General features: G+C 36.3%; 1 protein-coding gene across 5 annotated transcripts in view; it reads left to right on the top strand.

The window, feature by feature from the left end:
• Gulp1 (GULP PTB domain containing engulfment adaptor 1) overlaps positions 1–22147 on the top strand; it is a 328175-nt gene that overhangs the window by 253824 nt on the left and 52204 nt on the right. For all 5 annotated transcript variants that reach the window (XM_029564762.1, XM_029564763.1, XM_017798836.2 and 2 more), the window contains 2 exons: positions 2615–2713; positions 10312–10449. In XM_029564762.1, coding sequence (XP_029420622.1) covers positions 2615–2713; positions 10312–10449 — 237 coding nt within the window. The remainder of the gene's footprint in view (positions 1–2614; positions 2714–10311; positions 10450–22147) is intronic.

Raw genomic sequence — 22147 nt, 5'->3', positions numbered from 1 at the left:
TTAAAGGAAGAGGGTCATTGAGTCCCATATCTGATAAAGCAGCTTCCGGGTTTGGTTATTATGAGCCCATGTTGTGATCAAGGCACATAACTTCTCTAGGAATTTTTTTTTTTTTCGTCTTTGAAACAGAGTCTAGGTGGGTGAGCACTGAAGCTTCTTTTAGCAGCATTGCTTCATCTTGATGTGAAGCAGAGAAGGGATCTGTGAACTCACACCAGATGCTGCTTAGTGCTTTCTATCAATAGCTCATTCTCTCCTTCCTGGAATTTCCCCGTTTCTCTCCTCTCCCTCTCCCCTCCTCTCCCTCTTTCTCTCTCCATCTCCCTCTTTTTCTCCCTCTCTCCATGCTTCTAATATCAATCCAGCTCTGTTCCTTGCTTCATTTCTTCCGTTTTTATTTTCTTCCTAACAGAAAGGGTAATATTACTGACTGCTTTGTGACAGGCTTTTCATAAAATAAAACGTTACAAAATTCTTGTCAGAGGTCACAGGATTTGTTGTGTCAAGATAGAATGGCTTTGGAAGCCACTTCTTTTTGTGTTTGTGGAAAACAGATATACTAAGGAACAAACCTGCTCCTGCAGCCAACAGGCTATCTACTGTTTTTTTTTTTTATCTGCACTGAAGCAAAGCACGTTTCTTAAAGACAAGAAAGTGTCTGGCACAAGATTGTTGAGCCATGTACAGACATCAAGACTGTTAGAGACAAAAAAGAAAAGAGCTAAGCAGCCTGCATTCATAGGAATGCAAGAAAGACAGCAAGCTGAAAAATTATACCACCAATGGACTAAAACAAATGGCATCCCCTGGGATACAGAGGCAGACACTTCAAGGCACTCTGTAGGCATTAATTATGTTACTGTCTGAGGCAGTGCAAAGGCATGAAATAAGAAGGCTTTGAACACTCTGCCCTGGGACCAGCTATACCATTCTTACTCACATCTGCCCTAAATTAGAGTGGACTGCACCATGCAAATAAATATGACACAAGAGCACTGGAGCCCTGCCTGGTCTCACATCTGAGCTATTTAGATTCAAGTTCAGGGGATTTTCCATATGCTAAAAAATACTTTTAGAAGTCCTAGGAGGGGGGGTAGAAACCTTATGACTTTTAAATTTTCCTTTTCCCTTCCTTAAAAATAAGAGGGAAGTAAAAATGAAAACAGGGAGACAGCAGAGGGTTTGCCGGATGAAATCAGGATTGCTAGTAAACTGTGAATTCAGGTAAACAATGATTAAAATTAGAAATCTATTACCAAATATGACCAGGAACATACTTATGCTAAACAGCAAACAAACACACATACACACACATGCACACACACACACTATATATATATATATATGCACATAGGAATGTGTATATGTATTCTAAAATGAAGAGTTTAAAAATATACCCACTGTTTAATACTCAGACTTAATTGAGATTCTGTAAGTTTTCTACCAATAAATCTGACAAAATTGGGAGATAGGCAGAACTCCATCTAAGACCTCTGATTTTCTTTTAGTACTTCCAGCAAAACTAACAGACACTTTACTTTAATCAAAAGGACACAGCACCAGCTGTGTGAAAGTATTGGGAATGTTTTTGCTTTCAAGATGCTGTATGACTGGGGACTGACTGTCTCTACACTGGAGTCTTTTGTAGGGAGAATCACTGCAAGTCTCAGCTTTGGTTTGATTTAGGCAGTCTGTGTGTTCTCCTTTGTTGATTTGCCTGATTGATAGGACACCACACTAAACTGGAAAGGCATCTAGCTGTAGCAACAGTAGAATATCCAGCAGCAGGTGAACAGCAAGATCTGTGAATATATTACAATAGAAGTATCTACAAAAACAGGAGCTGGAGAGATGGCTCAGCCATTAATAGCACTGGCCATTCTTGCAGAGGACCCTGGTTTGGCTCCAAGCACCCACATGGCAGATAACAAGCATTCATAATTTCAGTTCCAAGGGATCCAATGCCCTCTTCTGACTGCTGTGGGCATTATACAACATGCGTACACAAAATTTACAAAAACAGAATTAACCTCCATCCACAAAATGTTTGTTTGTTCTCTTTGCTGTTATAAATTCAATTTTTCAAATGTCACATAAAAATGCATGAAAAATTTTGTTGTAAAAATGTACAGCCAATTTTGAAAGAGATGTACCCTAGCTCAGAAAAATGTTATTGAATAGGTTAATGCTGTTGTAATGAAATGCTTCTTTTAATTAAAAAAAAAAAGTTTAATGAAGATTAGTGAGTCATGGTGGTTCATCCCTATAATCCCCACACTAGGTGGCTGAGTCAGGCAGACTGCCATAATTTGAGGCCAATATGGGCTGCATAGTAAGTTCTTGAACTAGAGAGTAAGATCCTATATCTCAAAAAGAAAAAGCAAACAAATGAACAAAGGAAAAAAAGAGAAACACTTAATGACAATAATCTGAATTACAATGGTTGACCGAGGTGATTACTAAATATCTGAGACTGTTTCTATAAAATACTTTTTGATAGGAAATATTAATTGAATGAAAGTCTAACTTGACTACAATCTCCAAATCTGTATTTGTGTTCATTCATTTTTGAAAATAGTGGAATTATAATTTTGTGAATATTTTACATTTGTAGTTTGCAAGGCACATCAAGAAATCAGAAGGCCAGAAAATTCCCAAAGTAGAGCTGCAAATATCAATTTATGGAGTAAAAATTCTAGAACCCAAAACAAAGGTAAGGTATGTTTTGAGTGTCATGATGCTCAAGTCTTCAACCACTGACAATAGTGTCTATTTAATGAATATTTAACATTCGGGACCAACCTGAATTGCTGTGTTCTCAGAGATTATTTAAAACTCTAGGAATTTTGGGGAAAAGAACAACTTTTAGAATCTCTGTCTGCTCTTAGCATGTGTTCAGGATATAACTTATTTTAAGTATATTCAGTACTATTAACACTTATATTCAGAAATGTCTACTAGGTTGTGAGAAAGAGGCCATAAGGTGTGATTCAGTGCATTTGAAAGACAGAAACTGTTCAGTGTGATGTTGTCCTGCCTGGAGATTGAAACAACGTTTATAAATTCTTTTTTTTTTGTCTTTTTCTAGGATAGCCATAACAAAATGCCAAATTCTGAGTAGCTTAAACAACAGAAAGAAGTTTTCTTCACAGTTGTGGGATCCAGAATTCCAGTATTCACCATAGGGTTAATTTCCTGCAGCCTCTTTCCCTCACAGCTGGCTGCCTCTTTGCTGCCTCTTTGGAATTCTAGGTCCCACAACAGTATGTACACACACTACTGGTGGCACTTAGTATGTTTAGTTTTCTTTTTTCCTGAACAATTCTGGTGGCTTCATAATAACCCAAGTTACTATTATAAATGACTTAGATTAAAAGCAAAATATTTTTTTGTATTTTGTACATTGTCAATAACATACACTAATTATACATAATAATGGCTTCATTATAACATTTTCACACAAGTACATAATGTATTGTGATTGTATTTATTCCTCACTACCCTTTCTTGTCCCTTTCCCACTTTCACTAACGGCCTTCCTCCTCCCAACTAGTCTGCCTTCTATTTTCATGCCTTCTTTTCCCCAATGCATTTCATTAGCATTGCTTATAAGAATATGGGTGAAGGGTTAACAGGAACATGTGCACCTTACCAGTGGCCACACATTTGAAGAAAATAGCTCTCGCTTCACTAATGGAAATAGATCCTCATGAAGTAGTAGGACCTTGAGAGCCTCTCTCTGCTACTAACAATATAGTGTTAGGGCCCCAACATTTAAAACTTTACTGATACTTCTATTAAAATTTGAGAATTTAATATAATGTATTTTGATCACATTCATCCCAACTCCTCCTTAATTTTCCCAACATTCACCCCCACAACCATACCCCACAAATTCTAGTCCTCTTTTCTAAAAAAAAAAAAAAAAAAAATTTTAATAACCCATTGCCTCCACATTGTGCTGTCTGTATACTTCTGGGTGTGGTGCCGTCCATTATAGGAGAGTCTTCCTACAAGGAGCCACACCCTTAGAGAAAACTGAATCACCTCAAAAGCCATCAGCTCTCAATTCCTCCTCATTTAGGGGTGGTGACTCAGGAACCCCTTCCCCTCCATCTAGAGTATTGACTGACCTAATCGTGTACAGGTTTTATGTAGGCAACCATAGCTCCTGTGTGTCATGCCCAGAAGAGATCATTTTACTCCTCTTCCCTCGCCTCTGGCCCTTAGAATCTTTCTGCCCACTCTTCCACAATGATCCCTAAACCTTGGGGAGACACAGATGTCTCATTTGTGGCTGAGCACTCTATACTCACTTATTCTCTGCATTTTGGTCAGTTCTGAGTTTCTGCATTAACCACTATCCATTGCACAAAGAAACTTCTCTAATGAGATCTGAGAGCTGCACTAAGCTATGGATAGGGAGATATAAATCTAGAGAACAGTTTGATACTGTGTCTATTTAGCATTATAATGGTAGTAGATCACCCCCACCCTGGAGGCATGTGAGCTCCCCAACCACTGGTTCTTGACCAGGTTTGCGATACCAGGCATGTGTTTCTTCCTGTGGAATAGACCTTAAAGCCAATCAGAAAGCAGTTGGTTACATCCATAACATTTGTGCCACCATTGTACCCATGGGCATATCTTGTCACTCAGGTCATTATTACAGCAGTCTGCATGGCACCTTTCAGCACTACGAGATCTAGACAACAGAGAGGAAGCTTCCTGATCAGTACTAACTTGATTTCTCCATGCCCTGTGACTGATCAGTGTTTTGTCTTCCAAAATAGGGTCCAACAAGTACTGATGAGAAAAGCAGAGCAATAGCAACAACTTATATTGATTTTTGTTCTTGTGTGTGGGAGGATTGTCTTGGGAATACCTCTGACCAGCAACTCAAGGGAAGATATCACACACCTGACACTGGGTTCTTGGCACTGGACTTTTTATTTACCAACCCATGGCTTCTGAGATGAGCATAATCCCCTGAGTAGGGTATCTCCAATTAAGCTCATATGTATGAAGTTTATAAAATACATCCAGGTGGCTTTTTCAAACATCTTTAGAGTTAATTATCCACCAACCCCCTCCTCTGTCCTACCCTCCCATCCATCTTTTCACTTAAAACCCCTTTTTTCCTTTATGACATTCCTGTGTACTAACCCCCTTTTCATAAGACCTTCTTCCTCCCCAACAATACCCCCTTTCTTGTTTCCTGGGCTCTACAAGTACTTCAATCTTGTGTAAGAAATCACAGCTGAGGTGAGCTTTGGATGCAAGAATATATCATGCTCAAAAGACAGTGTTCCCCAACTCTCTACACTTTCCTCTGGCTTTTACATTCTTTGTTCTCCATCTTCTGCAATGTTTCCTGAATATTAGGAGGAGTCATATAGATGTACCATTTATGAATTAGCATTCAGGGCTTACTTATTGTCATTGACCAATTATGATCTATGTAATTACACTGCACTGCAAAAAGAAGCTTTTCTGTCTATGACTGACAAAAAAATAATTTGTGGGCATAAGCATAGCTATTTAGGAGGAAAATTGATGGGCATGTTGTATCAGCAAACAATAGCAATAATTTTCTCAGTAGGACCTAACCTAATACCTCCCAAGCTATGGGCTTTTGACCAGGTTTACACAAAATAAGAATTCCTTTCTGTGGAACATTCCTCAAATTTGATCAGAAAGTGGTTGGTTTCCTCTTTAATGGACTTTTCTCAATTGTACCAGTGGTTTATCTTGCCTGGTAGGCTGGTAGTACAGCACACAGGGACCACACAAAAGTAAGAGCGTTAAAGGTAGTTCTCCACCTTGACCCCCTGCTCCCGAAGCCTGCATAGAGCCTTCTGGCAAAATGAGGTTCACCCAGCATGGAAGTAGCTTCTAGCACAGGTTCAGAATCCTTAATTTCTCTATTGTCTATGGCTGAAGCATGTGGCATCTTCAGCATAAGGGTCTTACCATCTAGTTCCAGTGGGCAACCAACACCAGTAGAAATTGCCTGTATTAATTTGGGGGCCTCTGGGTCCTCCTTGACAACATCAACTAATAGGGAAGTAGCCACCCCTGGCACTGGGATTTTCATTTAATATCCCTTTGACTTCTGGGAGCAGCTTCATCCACCTAGCCAGGGTACTCCAATTCAAACTCATTGTTTTTGTGTTATACTTTTTAGTTACTCTACCAGCTATCAGATTTCCTTAACGGCTTTTTCTGACATCTTTAGTTTTGGTGGATCCTCTCCCAACCCCCTTGTCTTCTGTCTCCTATTTAATCCTTCCTACCCCTAAGTATTTCCTTTGACACTAGAAGGGGAGAATGGTGTGCTTATTTGTTTATTTGTTGAACAAATAACAATTACTAAGTCAGTCAGCACTCAGAATCAGAGGAGGGTGGGAGAGCTTCACCCAGTCACCAACTTATATGAGCTGTGAGGTTTAAAGGTCAAATGCAAGCAAGGTGGAGGAATCCCCTAACAATTTGGCTACACCCACTTTACCTTATTTGGACATTGTGTGATGAGCTGGCTGCCTGTGATTGGCTGAAACCTACCTGTTTGTAATTGTATAAAATTTTGCTGTTTGTTCAATCTTAGTGTTAGGCTTTGTTTGCATAAAGCTTACAGTTTGTTGAGTAAGAAATGAAAAAGGTGGTGGCCATAGACTAATGATCTCCTGTGTATTTCAGTTAACATCCCAGTGCAGTCACATTCTACCATATTGAGAGTTAACTCTTCAGCCAAAGGAAAGGATTGTTAATGGAATAACAGTATTAAAACTGCCTGAATCGATTACAGAAATGATTCTATAGCCCTATGTGGTCTATAGAATCCTGATCTTTGAATGTGTGAATTCTGTATTTGTAAACAGTTGTGGGATTCCTCTCTGAATACACATGTTGTTCTGCCCCTCAATTCCTTGTTAACTAACAATAACTTCCTTGAAATTTCAAGGCATGATTTTCAGACCTTCCTTGCTTGTTCCATGTAGTGCCCTCCCATTATTCACTCTCAGTGTTAAATAACAAAGCCCTGGAGGTTTTAGTTTCAGCTATTGTCAAATAATTGCTGAAAGTGTGAAATAAAGAAAGGGCACTAAGGAGAGTAGAAATTCTGTTCCAGTACAAAATGAAGTATGTGTAGTTTGCTCAGACTCAGGGTCAGGCATTATTGCCCCAATATATTAGTTGGTTGAGAAAAATTAATAAGGGAAATGACAAGTTGCAAAAAAGACAATAGACAGAAAAAGCAATAAGTCACAGAGGGTCAGTGCAACATACCTAGCATATCCTGTAATCTGCTAATTTAGTGTCTTATCACAGTGAACATTTAAGATGATTCAAAACTTCATTCATTGTTCTAAAGTTAAAATATGTAGAAAATACAAATATGATTAAATGTAATATGTATAGTGTGTTTCTTTAGTCTTTCTAATTGGCTGTTTACTAATGACATATCCCTGAAGTAAAAAATATAAAGACAAGACACTACATGATAATCGTCACTAATATAAGTGTGAGGTGTGTGTGTTAAGATTGATGAGGGATGCATGTAGCCCACTGTTGTCACTGATAGGTGAGAAATACATGGGCATACATCAAAACTTGTTATTTAAACTCATATTTGCTGCATTATTTCACTTGCCTTTTAAATGAGGATATTTTTCCAATTAACTATAAGTAAAAGTTTTCAAAGGACATGCAGCAACTAGTTCAATTACGTTATATTTTTTTTTCTTTTTCATTCTTGGTTTTTTTTTTTAACATTTTAAACCTATTCTTATTAAGCCCAGTTAATCAATAATTTACAGTTTGGCAGTGTGTTTAATCTAGTTGCTTTCCCGGCTTTTTCTGCTTTACCTGGGAGTATGGACAGGTAACTTATAACATGAAAATAGAAATCAAAAATAAAAAGGAAAGGAAAAGAAAAAAGAAAGAAAAGTCTAATGAGTGATATTGTTGATCAAAGAAAATTATTGTGAATACACTCAAAATTCCACCTGACCCCAGGAAAGGCCTGTGATTGGTGAAGAAAGAATAAAAGTGAGAGTGATAAGAAACTGGATGACATCCTCTGGCTATTTTAGTTGTTGGAAAATCCTATTTTCAAATTTCTGCCAATGAGTGTCTCTCATTGCTAGCTTGTCCCTAAACTTTTACTATCAAATCTCTGTGCTTTTTAAGTAAACTTCATCTGTAAGACATCAGTGAAAAGGTGTGTGACAGAGCAGGACTAGCAGTTGACTTTCAATCATTCTGTATGGCTTTACTCAGATGAGTGATGTCAGTGCTCTTCCATGTTCCTAATCTTCAGCTTCCTCTACTAACAGCCATTTTGAAAATGTCTGATTGTACCCTCTCCTCATGAGTAAATTTTGTCAACTATTAATGGGATAGAAGCATATTTATTTTTATCCCTCTCAAATATGGAGGGCTGCCTTAGAATTTTAAAACTCTTTGGTATGTTTTGACTTTATAATAACTGATGTTTTCACCTCTGTGTTACATAGGATCATAGAATATTTGATTTTATATATATATCCATATATAGAATGTATCATTTTTTTATTCCATTGGAAAAATAAAGAGCATTCAATGCAGGGGTTTACAAATTCCACCAACCTCAGTGTCACCAAGATACTGTAATTTCTGTAGTCAGCATGGTCTTCTGAGAATCAGAGACCACAGAGGAAGACTTGGAGTGTGTGTGTGATGCTTATCAAGCACTGCTTGATGAGCTATTGTTAGGTTCACATCCAGGGAAAAATGTATTTCTGTAGATGAATTCTCTTAGTATTTATTGTCATTTATGTTCTCCTTTTCAAGTTAATGAGAAGCAGTACAAATGGGAATGAAGTGATATATCAAATGAAAGCAAGCAGACATATAAATTTCTAAACCCAAAAGGCCAAGACTCTTGATCATTTCATTGTTACTTATTTTGAACATAATCTCTAAGTTTCTGAGTTATTTGGGAGGAATACAAGGAAAAATTTTTTTTTTGTTTTTTGATTTTTTGTCTTTTTGAAGCAGTGCCTCCCTGTAGCCCCAGCTGTCCTGGAAATCACTAGGTAGGCCAGGCTAGCCTTGAACTCACAGAGATCCACCTGCCTCTGCCTCCCAAGTGCTGGGACTACAGGCGTGTGCCACCACACTCGGCACTCCTGGTATTATCTTAAACTACTCAGAGAAACACTACTAAATATAACTTAAAATTGGAAAAACATTCATGCAGTCTTCCTTGAATGAAACCATAATTGCTTGCATATCTAATATTTTACATGACTGAATAATGTGGGTGACCAAAGTAACTGATTGATATAAGTGTTATAATGAGTTTTGAAACAAAAGATGTATATAGCCATAATAGAAAGCAGAATGAATTTTTATTATATTTAATTAGTTAAATAAAAGCATAAATTTATTTTCTACCTACAACATGTTTCAGAAAATTGTAGAGATGAATAAATACAGATGATGATTCTGAATTTTATTATTCAGTGCCTGTGTTTGTGAATGTGTGTGTCTTTATGTGTCTGTGTGTGTATGTGATGTGTGAGTGTGTCTGAGTGTGTATGTATCTGTGTCTGTGTGTAATTGTGTGTGTATGCATGTGACTGTGTGTCTGTGTATCTGTGTATGTCTGTTTACTGCACTATGTTTTTCTGGTTGAGTACTTGTCCTTCTACCTACTAGCAACTCTGATTCAATCATTTGAAGGCTGCTCCATGAGCAACCCTACACTACCTCAGTTGTAGATAAAAATTTAAATGTCAATCCCAAAGATCTGGGATTTAATAAGAAAGACAAGGATTCAATGGTATTGGGGTTCATGATAATTTCATGCAGATGAAGCTCTGCTCTAAAGTGTAATGATAGTTATCAGCAGTGACAGAGAATGAAAATAATTTGAGTGAAGAGTGTTCTACTTCTATACACTTCTGGAGATATTTTAATCACTTTGGGCCTTGATATTCTCTTATGTAAAGTTTAAAGGTTTAAGAAACATGGTCTTTTAAGATACTGTGTAACTCAAAAAGTCTTTGAACCTCTGATACTCTTGTATTTGTCATGTGTTTTTGTAAGTAATACTGGAATGAATATCTTGATTCAACTCTGAGTCAGGAGGTCCATCTCCACTAAGTATTCCTTTTAAAGTTTGGGGTATATCAATTATAAGAACAAAGTGTAACAGATAATTGCTACACTTTTAAAATCATAAGATACATTATTAACACAGTTGCCATTTCAGAAGTCTGAAGAAATCCTGTCAACTACATTTATTTCTGTCTGTGTTCACAGGAAGTCCAACACAACTGCCAGCTTCACAGAATATCATTTTGCGCAGATGATAAAACTGACAAGAGGATATTTACTTTCATATGCAAAGATTCTGAGTCAAATAAACATTTGTGCTATGTATTTGACAGTGAAAAGTGTGTAAGTATGCCAGATGTTTTAGGGTGGTTTGTTCTCTTTTACAAGCCAGGAATTGTCTTGTTTCCAGCATTAGTAAAGTATTTGGAAATGAGTAAGTTCTGCAAATACTTAACTGCACTAATAGATTCATTCTGTCCTGAGAACATGTTTCAGGATTATATCCTAACTAAATTATTACATTCGTCAGAGAAAGCGTGCATGCAAATTTCTTTCATTAGAAAGAACATCATGCTTGTGTTTTTTTGCATTTATCTCAAAATAATTTTCTTTAAAGTTTTAATCTGAAATATTATTGATTAATATGTGCATAATGCAAAGCATATGGTGAACAAGGTAATTTTTTCCTAGAATATTCTGAATTTAATTAAAACAAATATTCTAAGATAAAGGAAATAAATGGAAAAAATCCAATAGTTTGATATTAATTTTTGATGTTCATTAATTCAGAACACTTAATATAATAAAAGCAGTAGTACTGTGAGTTCTTGCATGTCTCTGTGTGTGTGTGCATGTATGTGTGTACACACATGCTATGAATGTAATTTTAAAGTTCTTAGGAAGTAAAAGCAGTCAAGAAATTCTGAGTCATGCAACAAGTCTTTAATCATCCAACATCTTAAGGAAAACTCTTCTTGCTTACAAGCACAAGCTAATTTTATTCATTACCAAGTCTGAGTTCCTGTTATAAAATCTAAATGTGAATTCCAAGCACATATTGCAGCCATCGATGGCTTCAATTAAAGAGCATCTAACCTCGGGATTGTTGGATTAAAATGGAAATATAACTTGGCTCATTTAGGTTCTGTATTTTGCTCTCAAAAACATCAGTTAACTAATATTTTCATGATTAGGTAATTTACTTATCTGGCTTCCACATGTGATATTCTTTAAAACAAACACCTTTTTTATGTATAATTCTTTCATCAGGTGGATAACAGATACCCAGTAATTTTTTTTTTCTCTAAGGTAAACACCATGTTGGAATATACTCAAAGTAGCATAAGTTATTTCCTATATCTTTTAAACTTTAGTGCTTTCAAAAGGCACACTAATGTGCTAAGCTACTTGGCATCATATCTTTTTGGAGTGTACTGAACAGTTATGGAACATCTCATTTGGAAAATATGCTTAACCATATAAGTCAGCATTATGTACATAAGAAGAGATTTTGATGGAGAGCACATTATTTTTGAGTTTTATCCTATTGCATGAATGCTCTATAGTTCCATATGTCATGTACTTCCTAGTTGTAATTGATTGCAGATTATTTTTTCCATGTGATTGAGAGGATTAAAGTTAATATTCCTGAAATATTTTCTTTGTGTAAGATAAAGCAATCTTTTACCATTTGTACCAAACAATAAACTCAATTTCTCTTTGTTCTTGCCTTACATATAGAAATCAAACCCTTGAAGTATCATGAAATAGCTCACAATGAGAATTTTTTCCTCAATGTATATTTTTACTGAATTTTTGTGCATGTCATAGAATATATCCTAATCATATTTAGATCCTCTCCATCATCTGCACCCCCACCAGATTTCATTCATTCTGTCATATATATGAAGACCTGTAGAGTCGAGTTTGTATACCCAAATGTCCTCTGGTGGAAGTTCATCCACTGTAGTTTAGTCAGTATATCTAGAGTCACTCCCTTTAAGAAGATCGGCTCTTCCTCCCCCAGCAGTAATAAGCTGCCACTAGTTCCTTGGATAAAGTTGGGGTCTGCTACCCATTTTCCCAATTCTATGCTGGAATTCTATTTCTTCTCAATATATGTCCTGGAATTGATGGCCAGAATTTCAATAATTTTTTACCACAATTTCAATTTTTTTGATTTATTGTTAACTTTAGATAAATATCAAAATTCATTTTTTCTTGAAGATTGAATATAGTTTATTGAAGCCTATAGTGGTGATTCATTGGTTCAGGACTAGATTTTAAAAACTGGTTCTCAGATTTCATATCAAAAAATGTTTTTATTGATAGAAGCTGGGATTCAGGAACTCTATATACCAATTTCATCAAGTAATATTGCTGCAGGTAGAGGGCTATCTTAGGCTGTGAAAATCAAGGGTACAAAAAAATCTTTCCAATCATAACTTGACAGCAACTTCATAAGCTAAAACAGGAAATATTTCCTCCATTTCTTTATGTTTTCTCTACTAAAAGTATGTCTCAAATTAAAGTACGACTATGAATATAAAATTGATTTGATATATATCCAAAATTATTGATATTATGGATTTTATTATTTATTCTATTCTATTCTATTCTGTTCTGTTCTATTCTATTTTATGTGTATGCATGTGTTGCCTGCATGTAGGTAAGTGCATACATGTCATGCAGTGCCCATAGAAGTCAGAAGAGGCTGTCAGATCCCCTGGGACTATAGTTACGGACAGTTGTTAGCTGCCAGTGGGTGCTGGGATATTCCAGAATTTTAATGTTCATTTAATTAATTAATCATAGAGTATTTAAATGGAACAAAATATTTTAGCCTAATATAAAATATTCCTTTTATTTTAGGAAACCAGGGACACAGAAATTGTTTCCCATAGTGGCAAAATTTAATAACAAAATGAGGAAGAATTCTAAGATTTCACAATTGCATCCTTGTGTTTGTCACCTCATCTTAAGGAGTGCTGCTTCTTCCTCAGTGACAAGGAAGACCACAAGGAAAAGTAGAATATCAAAATGAGGAAGCTTACCTCTGTGCCCACCAGGCAGTAACAAAGCATTGCTTTTCTACCTTCATTTTCCTATTGAATTGTGTCATAAGAGGACACCTAAAATGGGGTCTTAAATAATTTCTAGAATTTGAAGGCTAGCATTCAAATACCAGACTTGAGCCAAATATCATTCTCCACACTAGGAAACAGAAGAATTTTAAACTAAATGAAAAAAGTCAGTCAATAGATTCTAACATAAGGATGTCAGCGATATTAGGACTTTAAGACAAAGATTTTAAAACAACCATCATAAAATGTAAAAGAGAAATGATCAACACAATTTAAAAAATTCTATGAAACCAGTGTGCAAGTCTTCAACCTTTAAACATTTCTGTACCAAAGTAAAAAGAGTAAAGTCTTAATGAAAAATGCGAAAGTAATATATGGAAGAGATAAGAATCAGACCTATGAGTAAAGCAAGTGATGGATGGATACAAAAATTTATTAGTGCTTAAAAACCTGAAACAAATATGTGTAAAGGTGGCATTGTACATTATTTATAGCATGAAAACTATAAAACAATTATCAAAGAAAAGATGGGTATATAAATAAATGGAGAAGCACACCACGTTCACAGAGTGGAGCACTCAATGTTGATATATGTATCTATGTACAATTATACATATATGTGTATATATGTTCTGTTACAGATTTAAAAGTTCTGAAGTTATAGTAAGATCTTTTATACATATAGACAAGATCTTTTATATATAAATTTAAGTAGAAATACAAAGGACCTAGAATTGTTAAAGTAGTTCTTTAAAATATTATTAATGTTGAAGAAAATAATTCTACCCTATAATAAGACTTCTTATATATTTTCATTAAATGATGGACATACAGAGCAGTAAAAAACAATAGAGAACAGAAACAAACATACAAAACCATGCTCAACTAATTTTTGACTATGGCACAAAGGCAGTTTAGTAGAGTTAGGTTTTTTTTTTTTTTTTTTTTGAGACAGGCTTTCACAGTATATCCCAGGTCAGCCTGGAACTCAGTAGGTAGCTCAAGGTGGTCTTAACTTGGGATTCTCCTGCCTCTTACTTCCACATAATGGGATCTCTCAAGGCAGGAGTCACTATGCCTACATGAAATTGGATACCCATTGAACACAAGTGTGGTTCCATGTAGTAGGCATATGAAGATGAAATACATCTTGGCCTAAATTTCCCACCTCATACAAATATTTACTGAAAATCCACCAGGAACGTAAAGGTAAAATATGCAGCTGTAAAACACTTAGGAAAATAAATATAGGGAATAGTCAAGAAGTAGGGTTTTCCTGTAAGATATCAGGACTTGGTGATCAGATCACGATTTATAAGTGGGTGAAAAGAAAAGTTGTACTTTTTAAAAAGCACTTTTTTTTTTCCTATAAAAGACCTCCTAAGCAGATGACAAGACAAGTTAACTTGGGAGAAGTTGTTGGCAAAACATTTGAGACAAAGGACTAGTGTCAAGAACTTTCAAGAGTCTGCTGTGAAATCTATCCAGTTAGAAAAAGGACAAAAGACAAGAGAACTCATTTCATTGAGGAGACTATAGATGACAATAAGCACATGAAAGATGTTCAATAGCAGTATTTATTAGGAAAATGCAATATAAAAATCTGAGACACATGCTGGGCATGGTGGCACATGCCTTTAATCTCATATCTCAGGCAGCAGAAGCAGACAGGTCTCTGTGAGATCTGACCTACACAGTGAGTTCCAGGTAGACTGGGGAAACGGGATACTCTGTTAAAACACAAAACAGGGGACCTCCCTCTGATTCCCTGGGCCTGCACAACCCACTGGCCTCTCTCCTGGTCTCCAGGAGCCCTAGGGGCCTCTTCTGGCCCCCATTTCCCTTTGCGTCTCTGGGTGTCACGGCCACCAGCAGCCCAAGACCAGCAACTTCCCTGGGCCCTTCTCCCAGGCCAATCCAACCCCCAGTTCGTGAAGTCAACATCTTTCCGTGAGGGATCAAGACCTTGGGAAAAGCCTGAGAGCATCTGATCCTCATCTGACTTGGGCCTCTGTGGGAACTCCTGAAGACAAAAGCAATCTGGCCACTCCAAAATAAAATCAAAAGAGAGAACTAGAAGCTTACAAGAACCAGCTTTTCAGGCTCAAAAAGTAAACCACAAAGACACATAAAGTCCACAAAAATAAGCAGACCTAAACTTGAAGGCTTGAGTCTCATACAAGAATCAGAAACTACAAAAGAAAATCACATGTCAAAATCACAGAGAAAAAATAGTACCATGAAAAAGCAAAATAACATATACCCACCAAATATCAATAGTACTCTAGAGGCATACAATGAGAACCCACTAGAATTAATGCAGGACATGGAACTCAAAAGAAAAATTATAAACATGATAAAAAGAACTCAATGAATTTAAAGATCACTCAAACAAAGAAATCAAATAACTGAAGGAAGATAGGGATAAACTTCTGAATGAATTCAGAAAAGAGCTAGAAATATTGAAGACTACTCAGGCTGAAATGAATAAGGAAGTGAAACACTTGGTAAGCCAATTAGAAAAAAAAAACAGGAGAAAGCCTCACCAATAGAATGAATGAAATGGAAAACAGAATATCAATATTAGAAGATGAAGTGGATGAAATAGACCGCTCAAGCAAAGATTCTGAAAAAATTTAAGAGAACAAGAATGGAATATGCAGGAATTGTGTGACACCATAAAAAGACCAAACTTATGAATCATAGGCACACAGGAAGGAGAAGAATCACAAGATAATCACATGGACCAGATCTTCAACAGAATCATAGAAGAAAATTTTCCAAAATTAAAGAAAGACATGCCCATACAAATACAAGAAGCATATAGAACACCAAATGGACTGGACCAGAAATGAAACTCTCCATAGCACATAATAGTAAAAACAGTAATGTACAGAACAAAGAGACAATACTGAAAGCTGCAAAAGAGAAACAACAAGTCACATATAAAGGAAAACCCATTAAGATTACGGCTGACTTTTCAGTGCAAACTATGAAAGCCAGAAGAGCCTGGACCAAAGTATTTCCAGTTTTAAATGACCTCAGATGCAAACCCAGGTTACTATACCCAGGCAAAATGGTTATAGTCAAAGGGGAAAGAAAAATCTTCCACAACTTAAATAGGCTGAAGGAATTCATGTCCACAAAACCAGCCCTTCAGAGAGTTCTGGAAGCAATACAAAGAGCTGAAGAAAGGAATGACTATACCCAAGGGGTTTCAGAAAGAAATTCAAAGGTATAACTGTGGAAAAGTACAGCTATATAAAGAATGTGAACAGAATTAAAAATGACAAGATTCAATACTCATCTTTCATTAATAACTTGAAATATTAAAGAACTGAACTCCCAAGTCAAAAGACACAGGCTAGGTTAATGGAATAAGAAACAAAACCTATCTTTTCATTCTCTGCAAGAAACTCATCTCACTTTCAAGGACAGGCACTATCTTAAGGTGAAAGGATGGAAAAAAATATACTAAGTGAGTGGTGTGAAGAAAAAAGCAGGTGTTGAAATTTTAATAACTGAAAAAAAACACTTTAAACTAAAACTAATCAGAAGAGATGAAGAGGACCACCTCATTCTGATCAAAGGAACAATAAACCAAGAAGATATTACAATGATGAACATATAGTCACCAAACTCTGGTGCCCCAACTTCACAAAAAAAAAAAAAAAAAGAAAACTTTAAGACCCAGATTAATCCCAACTCATTAATAGCAGGGGCCTTCAATACCCCCCGTCTCCATTAGATAGGTCAACAGGGCAGAGAGTTAACAGAAAGACATCTGAATTAAACAATACCATATATCAAATGGACCTAACAGGCATCTACCAAGTATTCCACTAAAGCACCAAAGGACATACTTTCTACTCAGCGACCCAAGGAACCCTCTCCAAAATCGACCATCTACTGGTGCACAAAACAAACCTCAAGAAATACAAAAATATTCAAATAATTCCATGCATTCTATGAGACCACAATGCAATGAAGCTTACAATCCACACTGGAAGAAGCCGTAGTCACCACATGAACACATGGAGATTAAATAACACACTCCTGAATGATGAATGGGCAAGAAAAGAAATTAAGAAAGAAATAAAAATATTCCTGGAACTTAATGAAAAGGACAATACAACACAACAAAACCTCTGGGACAGGGTGAAAGCTGTCCTTAGAGGGAGTTTATAGCTCTAAGTGCCTACATTAAAAAATCTGAAAGGACACAAATATATGACTTAGCATTGCAACTCAGGACACTTGAAAAGCAACAACAAATGAAACTCAAACCCAGCAGACAAGAAGAAATAACAAAAACAGGTCAGAAATTAATGAAATTGAAACAAAGAAAACAATACAAAGAATCAACAAACCCAAGAGCTGGTTCTTTGAAAAGATAAACAAGATTGAGAGACCGCTAGCCCAGTTAACCAAAAGAAAAAATGAGCACCACCAAATCAACAAAATCAGAGGTGAAAGGAGAAATAGACACCAGACAGACACTGGAAAGATACAGAACATTATAAGGGAATAATTTAAAAACCTATATGCTACTAAATTTGAAAACCTAAAAGAAATGGACAGATATCTAAAGTCATGGGAACTACCAAAACTAAACCAAATAGAGATAAACAACTTAAACACACTCATAACACAAAAAGAAATTGAAACAGTAATACAAAACCTCTTGACTAAAAAAAACCCAAGACCATATGAATTTACAGCAGAATTCTATCAGTCAGTTAAAGAACATTTATATCCAATACTACTTTATTTGTTCAAAAAGTTAGAAATGGAGGGAGAACTTCCAAATTCCTTCTATGAAGCCAGCATTACTCTAATACCAAAGCCTGGTAAACATACAACCAAAAGAAAGAAACTATAGACCCATATCCTTAATGAACATAGATGCAAAAATTCTCAACAAGGTACTTGCAAACCACATACACACATAAAAATGATCATCCACCATGATCAAGTGGTTTTATCCCAGAGATGCAGGGATGATTCAATATACATAAGTCATTAAACATCACAAATCATATAAATGTGCTCAAAGACAAGAACCACATGGTCATCTCAATAGATGCAGAGAAGGACTTTGACAAAATTCAACATGCATTTATGTTCAAAGTCCTAGAGGGAATTGGACTGGGAAGAACATACCGCAACATAATTAAAGCCATATGTAACAAACCCACAGACAGCATCATTCTAAATAGAGAAAAACTGGATCCATTCACATTGAAATCAGCAACCAGAAAAGTCTGTCCACTATCTCCACTTCTCTTTAGCATAGTGCTTGAAAGTCTTGTAAGAGCAATAATACAAGAGCAGGAAATTAAAGGAATAATAATTGGAAAAGAAGAGCTCAAATTATCCCTTTTGTAGATGATATGCTATTATATCTAAGAGACACTAAAAATTCCACCAGAAAACTCCTAGAAATTATTAACACATTCAGAAAGGCAGCAGGTTACAAAATTAACCTACAAAAGTCTGTAGCCTTTCTATATACCAATAACAAACAATCAGAGAAAAAGTACATGGAAACACTTCAGAATAAACATGATGAAAAACATTGAAGATCTCTACAATGAAAAATTTAAATCTTTAAAGAAAGAGATTGAGGAAGACATCAGAAGATGAAAGGACCTCCCGTGTTCATGGATTGGAAGACTTAATATTGTGAAAATGACCATCCTACCAAGAGTCATATATAGATTCAATGCAATGCCAATCAAAATCCCCATGACATTTTTCACAGAATTGGGGAAAAAATCCTAAGATTCATATGGAAGCACAAAAGACCTCGAATAACCAAAGCAACACTGAGCAGTAAGAGCAATGTCTGGGGTATTACTATACCAGGTTTTAAACTGTATTACAGAGCTATAGTCATATAAACAAAATGGTACAGGCACAAAAATAGTCCCACAGAGCAATGGAACAAAATTGAAGACCCAAATATGAGTACATGCAATTTTAGCCACCTGATATTTGACAAAGGGGCCAAGAACATTAACTGGAGGAAAGACAGCATGTTTAGCAAATGGTGCTGGCAAAACTGGATCTCCACCTGTAGAAGAATGAAACTAAACCCATCTTTAACCTTGCACAAAAGTCAATTCCAAATAGATCAAAGAATTCAATTGAAAGCCTGAAACTCTGAAACTGTAAGAAAAAAACATTGGCAAAAACCTACAAGATATAGGTGTAGGAAATGATTTTCTAACCCGGACATCACCTGACCAGGAAACAAGGTCAAGAATCAACAAATGGGACCTCGTTAAACTAAAGATTCTGTACATTAAAGGAGGCAACCAGGGAACTGAAGAGAAAACCCACAGAATGCAAGAAAATCTTCACCAGTGACACATCTGACAGAGGTTTAACATCCAGAATATATAACAAACTCAAAAAACAGAGAATCAAGACAGGAAGTAACCCAACTAAAAGATGGGCTAAGGAACTGAACAGAGAGTTGTCAAAAGAATTAAAGATGGCTAAGAAGCATCTTAAAATATGTTCAACATCAGTAGTAATTAGGGAAATGCAAATTAAAATCAGTTTAAGGTTTCATCTTACCGCAGTCAGACGGGCTAAGATCAAGAGAACAAATGATACCAAATGTTGGAGGGGATGTGGGGAAAGGGCAACACTCATCCACTGCTGGTGGGTTTGCAAACTTGTTCAACCCCTATGGAAAGCAGTGTGGAGAACTCTTAAAAAACTACAAATGAACCTACCATTTGACCCAGTTATACCACTCCTTGGCATATACCCAAAGAACTCATCCTATTGCAGAGAAACTTGTACATTCATGTTTGTTGCTGCTCTTTTCACAATACCTAAGAGGTGGAAGCAACCTAAGGGTCCCTCAATTTACAAGTGAATAATGAAAATTTGGTTCATTTATATGATGGAGGTTTTACTCAGCAGTAAAGAAAGATGATATCATGAAATTTGCAGGTAAATGGATGGAACTAGATACTGTATACTAAGTGAAGTAACACAGACTCAGAAAGCAAATTGACATATGTTCTTCCTCATATGTGGACCTAGAACCAAATCCTGATAATTGAGTATGTTTCCAGACATAACTACAGGAAAGGAAACAGGGAGGTAAAGGAAAAGAAAGAACCCGAAAGAGAAGAACAGTAGGAAATAGGCCTTAATAAGGGAGATATGGATAAAAATTGGGTGAGTTTAAGGGAGTGGGGAAGGAGGGGTATACAAGGAACCTAGGTCATAAAGGAAAGAAGGAGGTAAAGAAAGGTGGGACAATAGGATAGGGGTATTATTTAGGGAGAAAAGGGAAAAATGGGGCACCTTAATTGGGGAAACCATGATGGAGATGTGAGAAGTAAATAATGCCCAGCTAGTTTTAAAAAGCAGGGGGAACCATATTAGTCCAACAACCTACTGAAAAATTATACCTACCAGATCAAGAAATATATGTCTAGGCAAGGTTTACCTGAGAACAATTGGTTTTTGCCCAAGATTTAGCTACATGGCACACAGTAAGTAAAAGTAGAACTAACCTTCTTGGATGTTTAAAAGACATACTTTGAGGCCTATACTAATTTGGTCAGAGGGACATAAAGGACAGTTTTTGCTCCTTGCCCTCCAAGGTTGACTAGTTCCAGGGGAATATGAGCATCTCTCAAAATGTCCTGTAATTGTGGTGGGTCACCTCTCATCTTGATCAAGAAGACTGAGGAGACCTCACCAGAAGGACTTGAACCAGTGTCCAGTCTACAAAGAGGGGGGTCAACTCAGAGGAATCATTTCCTCCATGCTTTCAAACAAAGCCAGCCATGGTCGAGCAGGACCTTTGACTTATCTTCACATAGGTGGAACTGGTAAAAGAAAGGAGCCAGGGGCTCCTCCCAAGCCCATGTGACCCCTAAGAAACAAGTCTTCAAATGGCCTTAAGAGTAAAAGTAAATTGGTTTATCTGGGCTAACTGTATGGCCTTAAACACCCAAAAGGAGAGTATAACCAAAGAGGAATGGGGCCAATATAATTTTTTAAGAGTCTATATATATAGTTGAAGGCTACATAACAAGCAACAATGCCCAATAGGAGATACCTTCTTTTGGGTTGTAGGCCAGGGCGGTCCAAGGGACTCCCAGATAATAACCCAGCATAGAACTGGGAAAATGAAAAGCAGATCCCTTTCTTATTTAAAGGAATCTTGACAACTGATTGCTGCTAGATGAGAAACAGCTGACCTTCCTAAAACAAAGACCTGTAGATCGGTGACTAGATTCACTAGAAGGGCAAGTAATGGGTAATGGCTGGTGGTGACAACACCACAGCTGACAGTAGGAGGGATAACAGAGTATAAGGGCTCTAGTGGGGGGAGGGAGGCTATGGGAGGGTGCCATATGGGAAGTGGGTGTACAGTTGAATAAGATGGTTTGGGATGTTCTATGTGGTATACACATACACATAAAAAAATCAACAAATTTTAAAAAATGAATTATATTTGAGGAGGATGCATAAAAATTTACATCATGCTAATTAGTAGAGGTGATAAACATTACCACTGAAATCTACCTGATGACTTTATAGACATACACAGTGACAAGGATCTGAGTGCAACCGATTATGACTACCAATAATCAGATACATACAGATTAGAGATGCATAGACAAACATCTCAGTGTTATGAGAAAAAAACAATGAGTCTTTATGTAAGAAACAGTATATTTTAAAATGAAATAGAGATCTTTCTTAAAGGTTCAAACCTCATTCAATTTTATGTCTTACAGGGCTTATACTGAGTTCAATATTGTATAACTGTATTAATTCAACAGCAAAACTAAAAATTTTATAGCCACTTTTGAAGGAGATATATCTTTGCTCTGGAAACTGTTAATGAGTATGTTAAACCTGTAATGAAATGCTTCTTCTAGAAAATAATATATATAATAAAAAAGAAATGAAAAATA

This window comes from Nannospalax galili, unplaced genomic scaffold (genome assembly GCF_000622305.1).
Source record: "Nannospalax galili isolate Female #2095 unplaced genomic scaffold, S.galili_v1.0 scaffold115, whole genome shotgun sequence".
NCBI lineage: Eukaryota > Metazoa > Chordata > Mammalia > Rodentia > Spalacidae > Nannospalax > Nannospalax galili.
The sequence above is the reverse complement of the archived record's forward strand: the minus strand, read 5'-3'. Positions and strand labels throughout refer to the sequence as shown.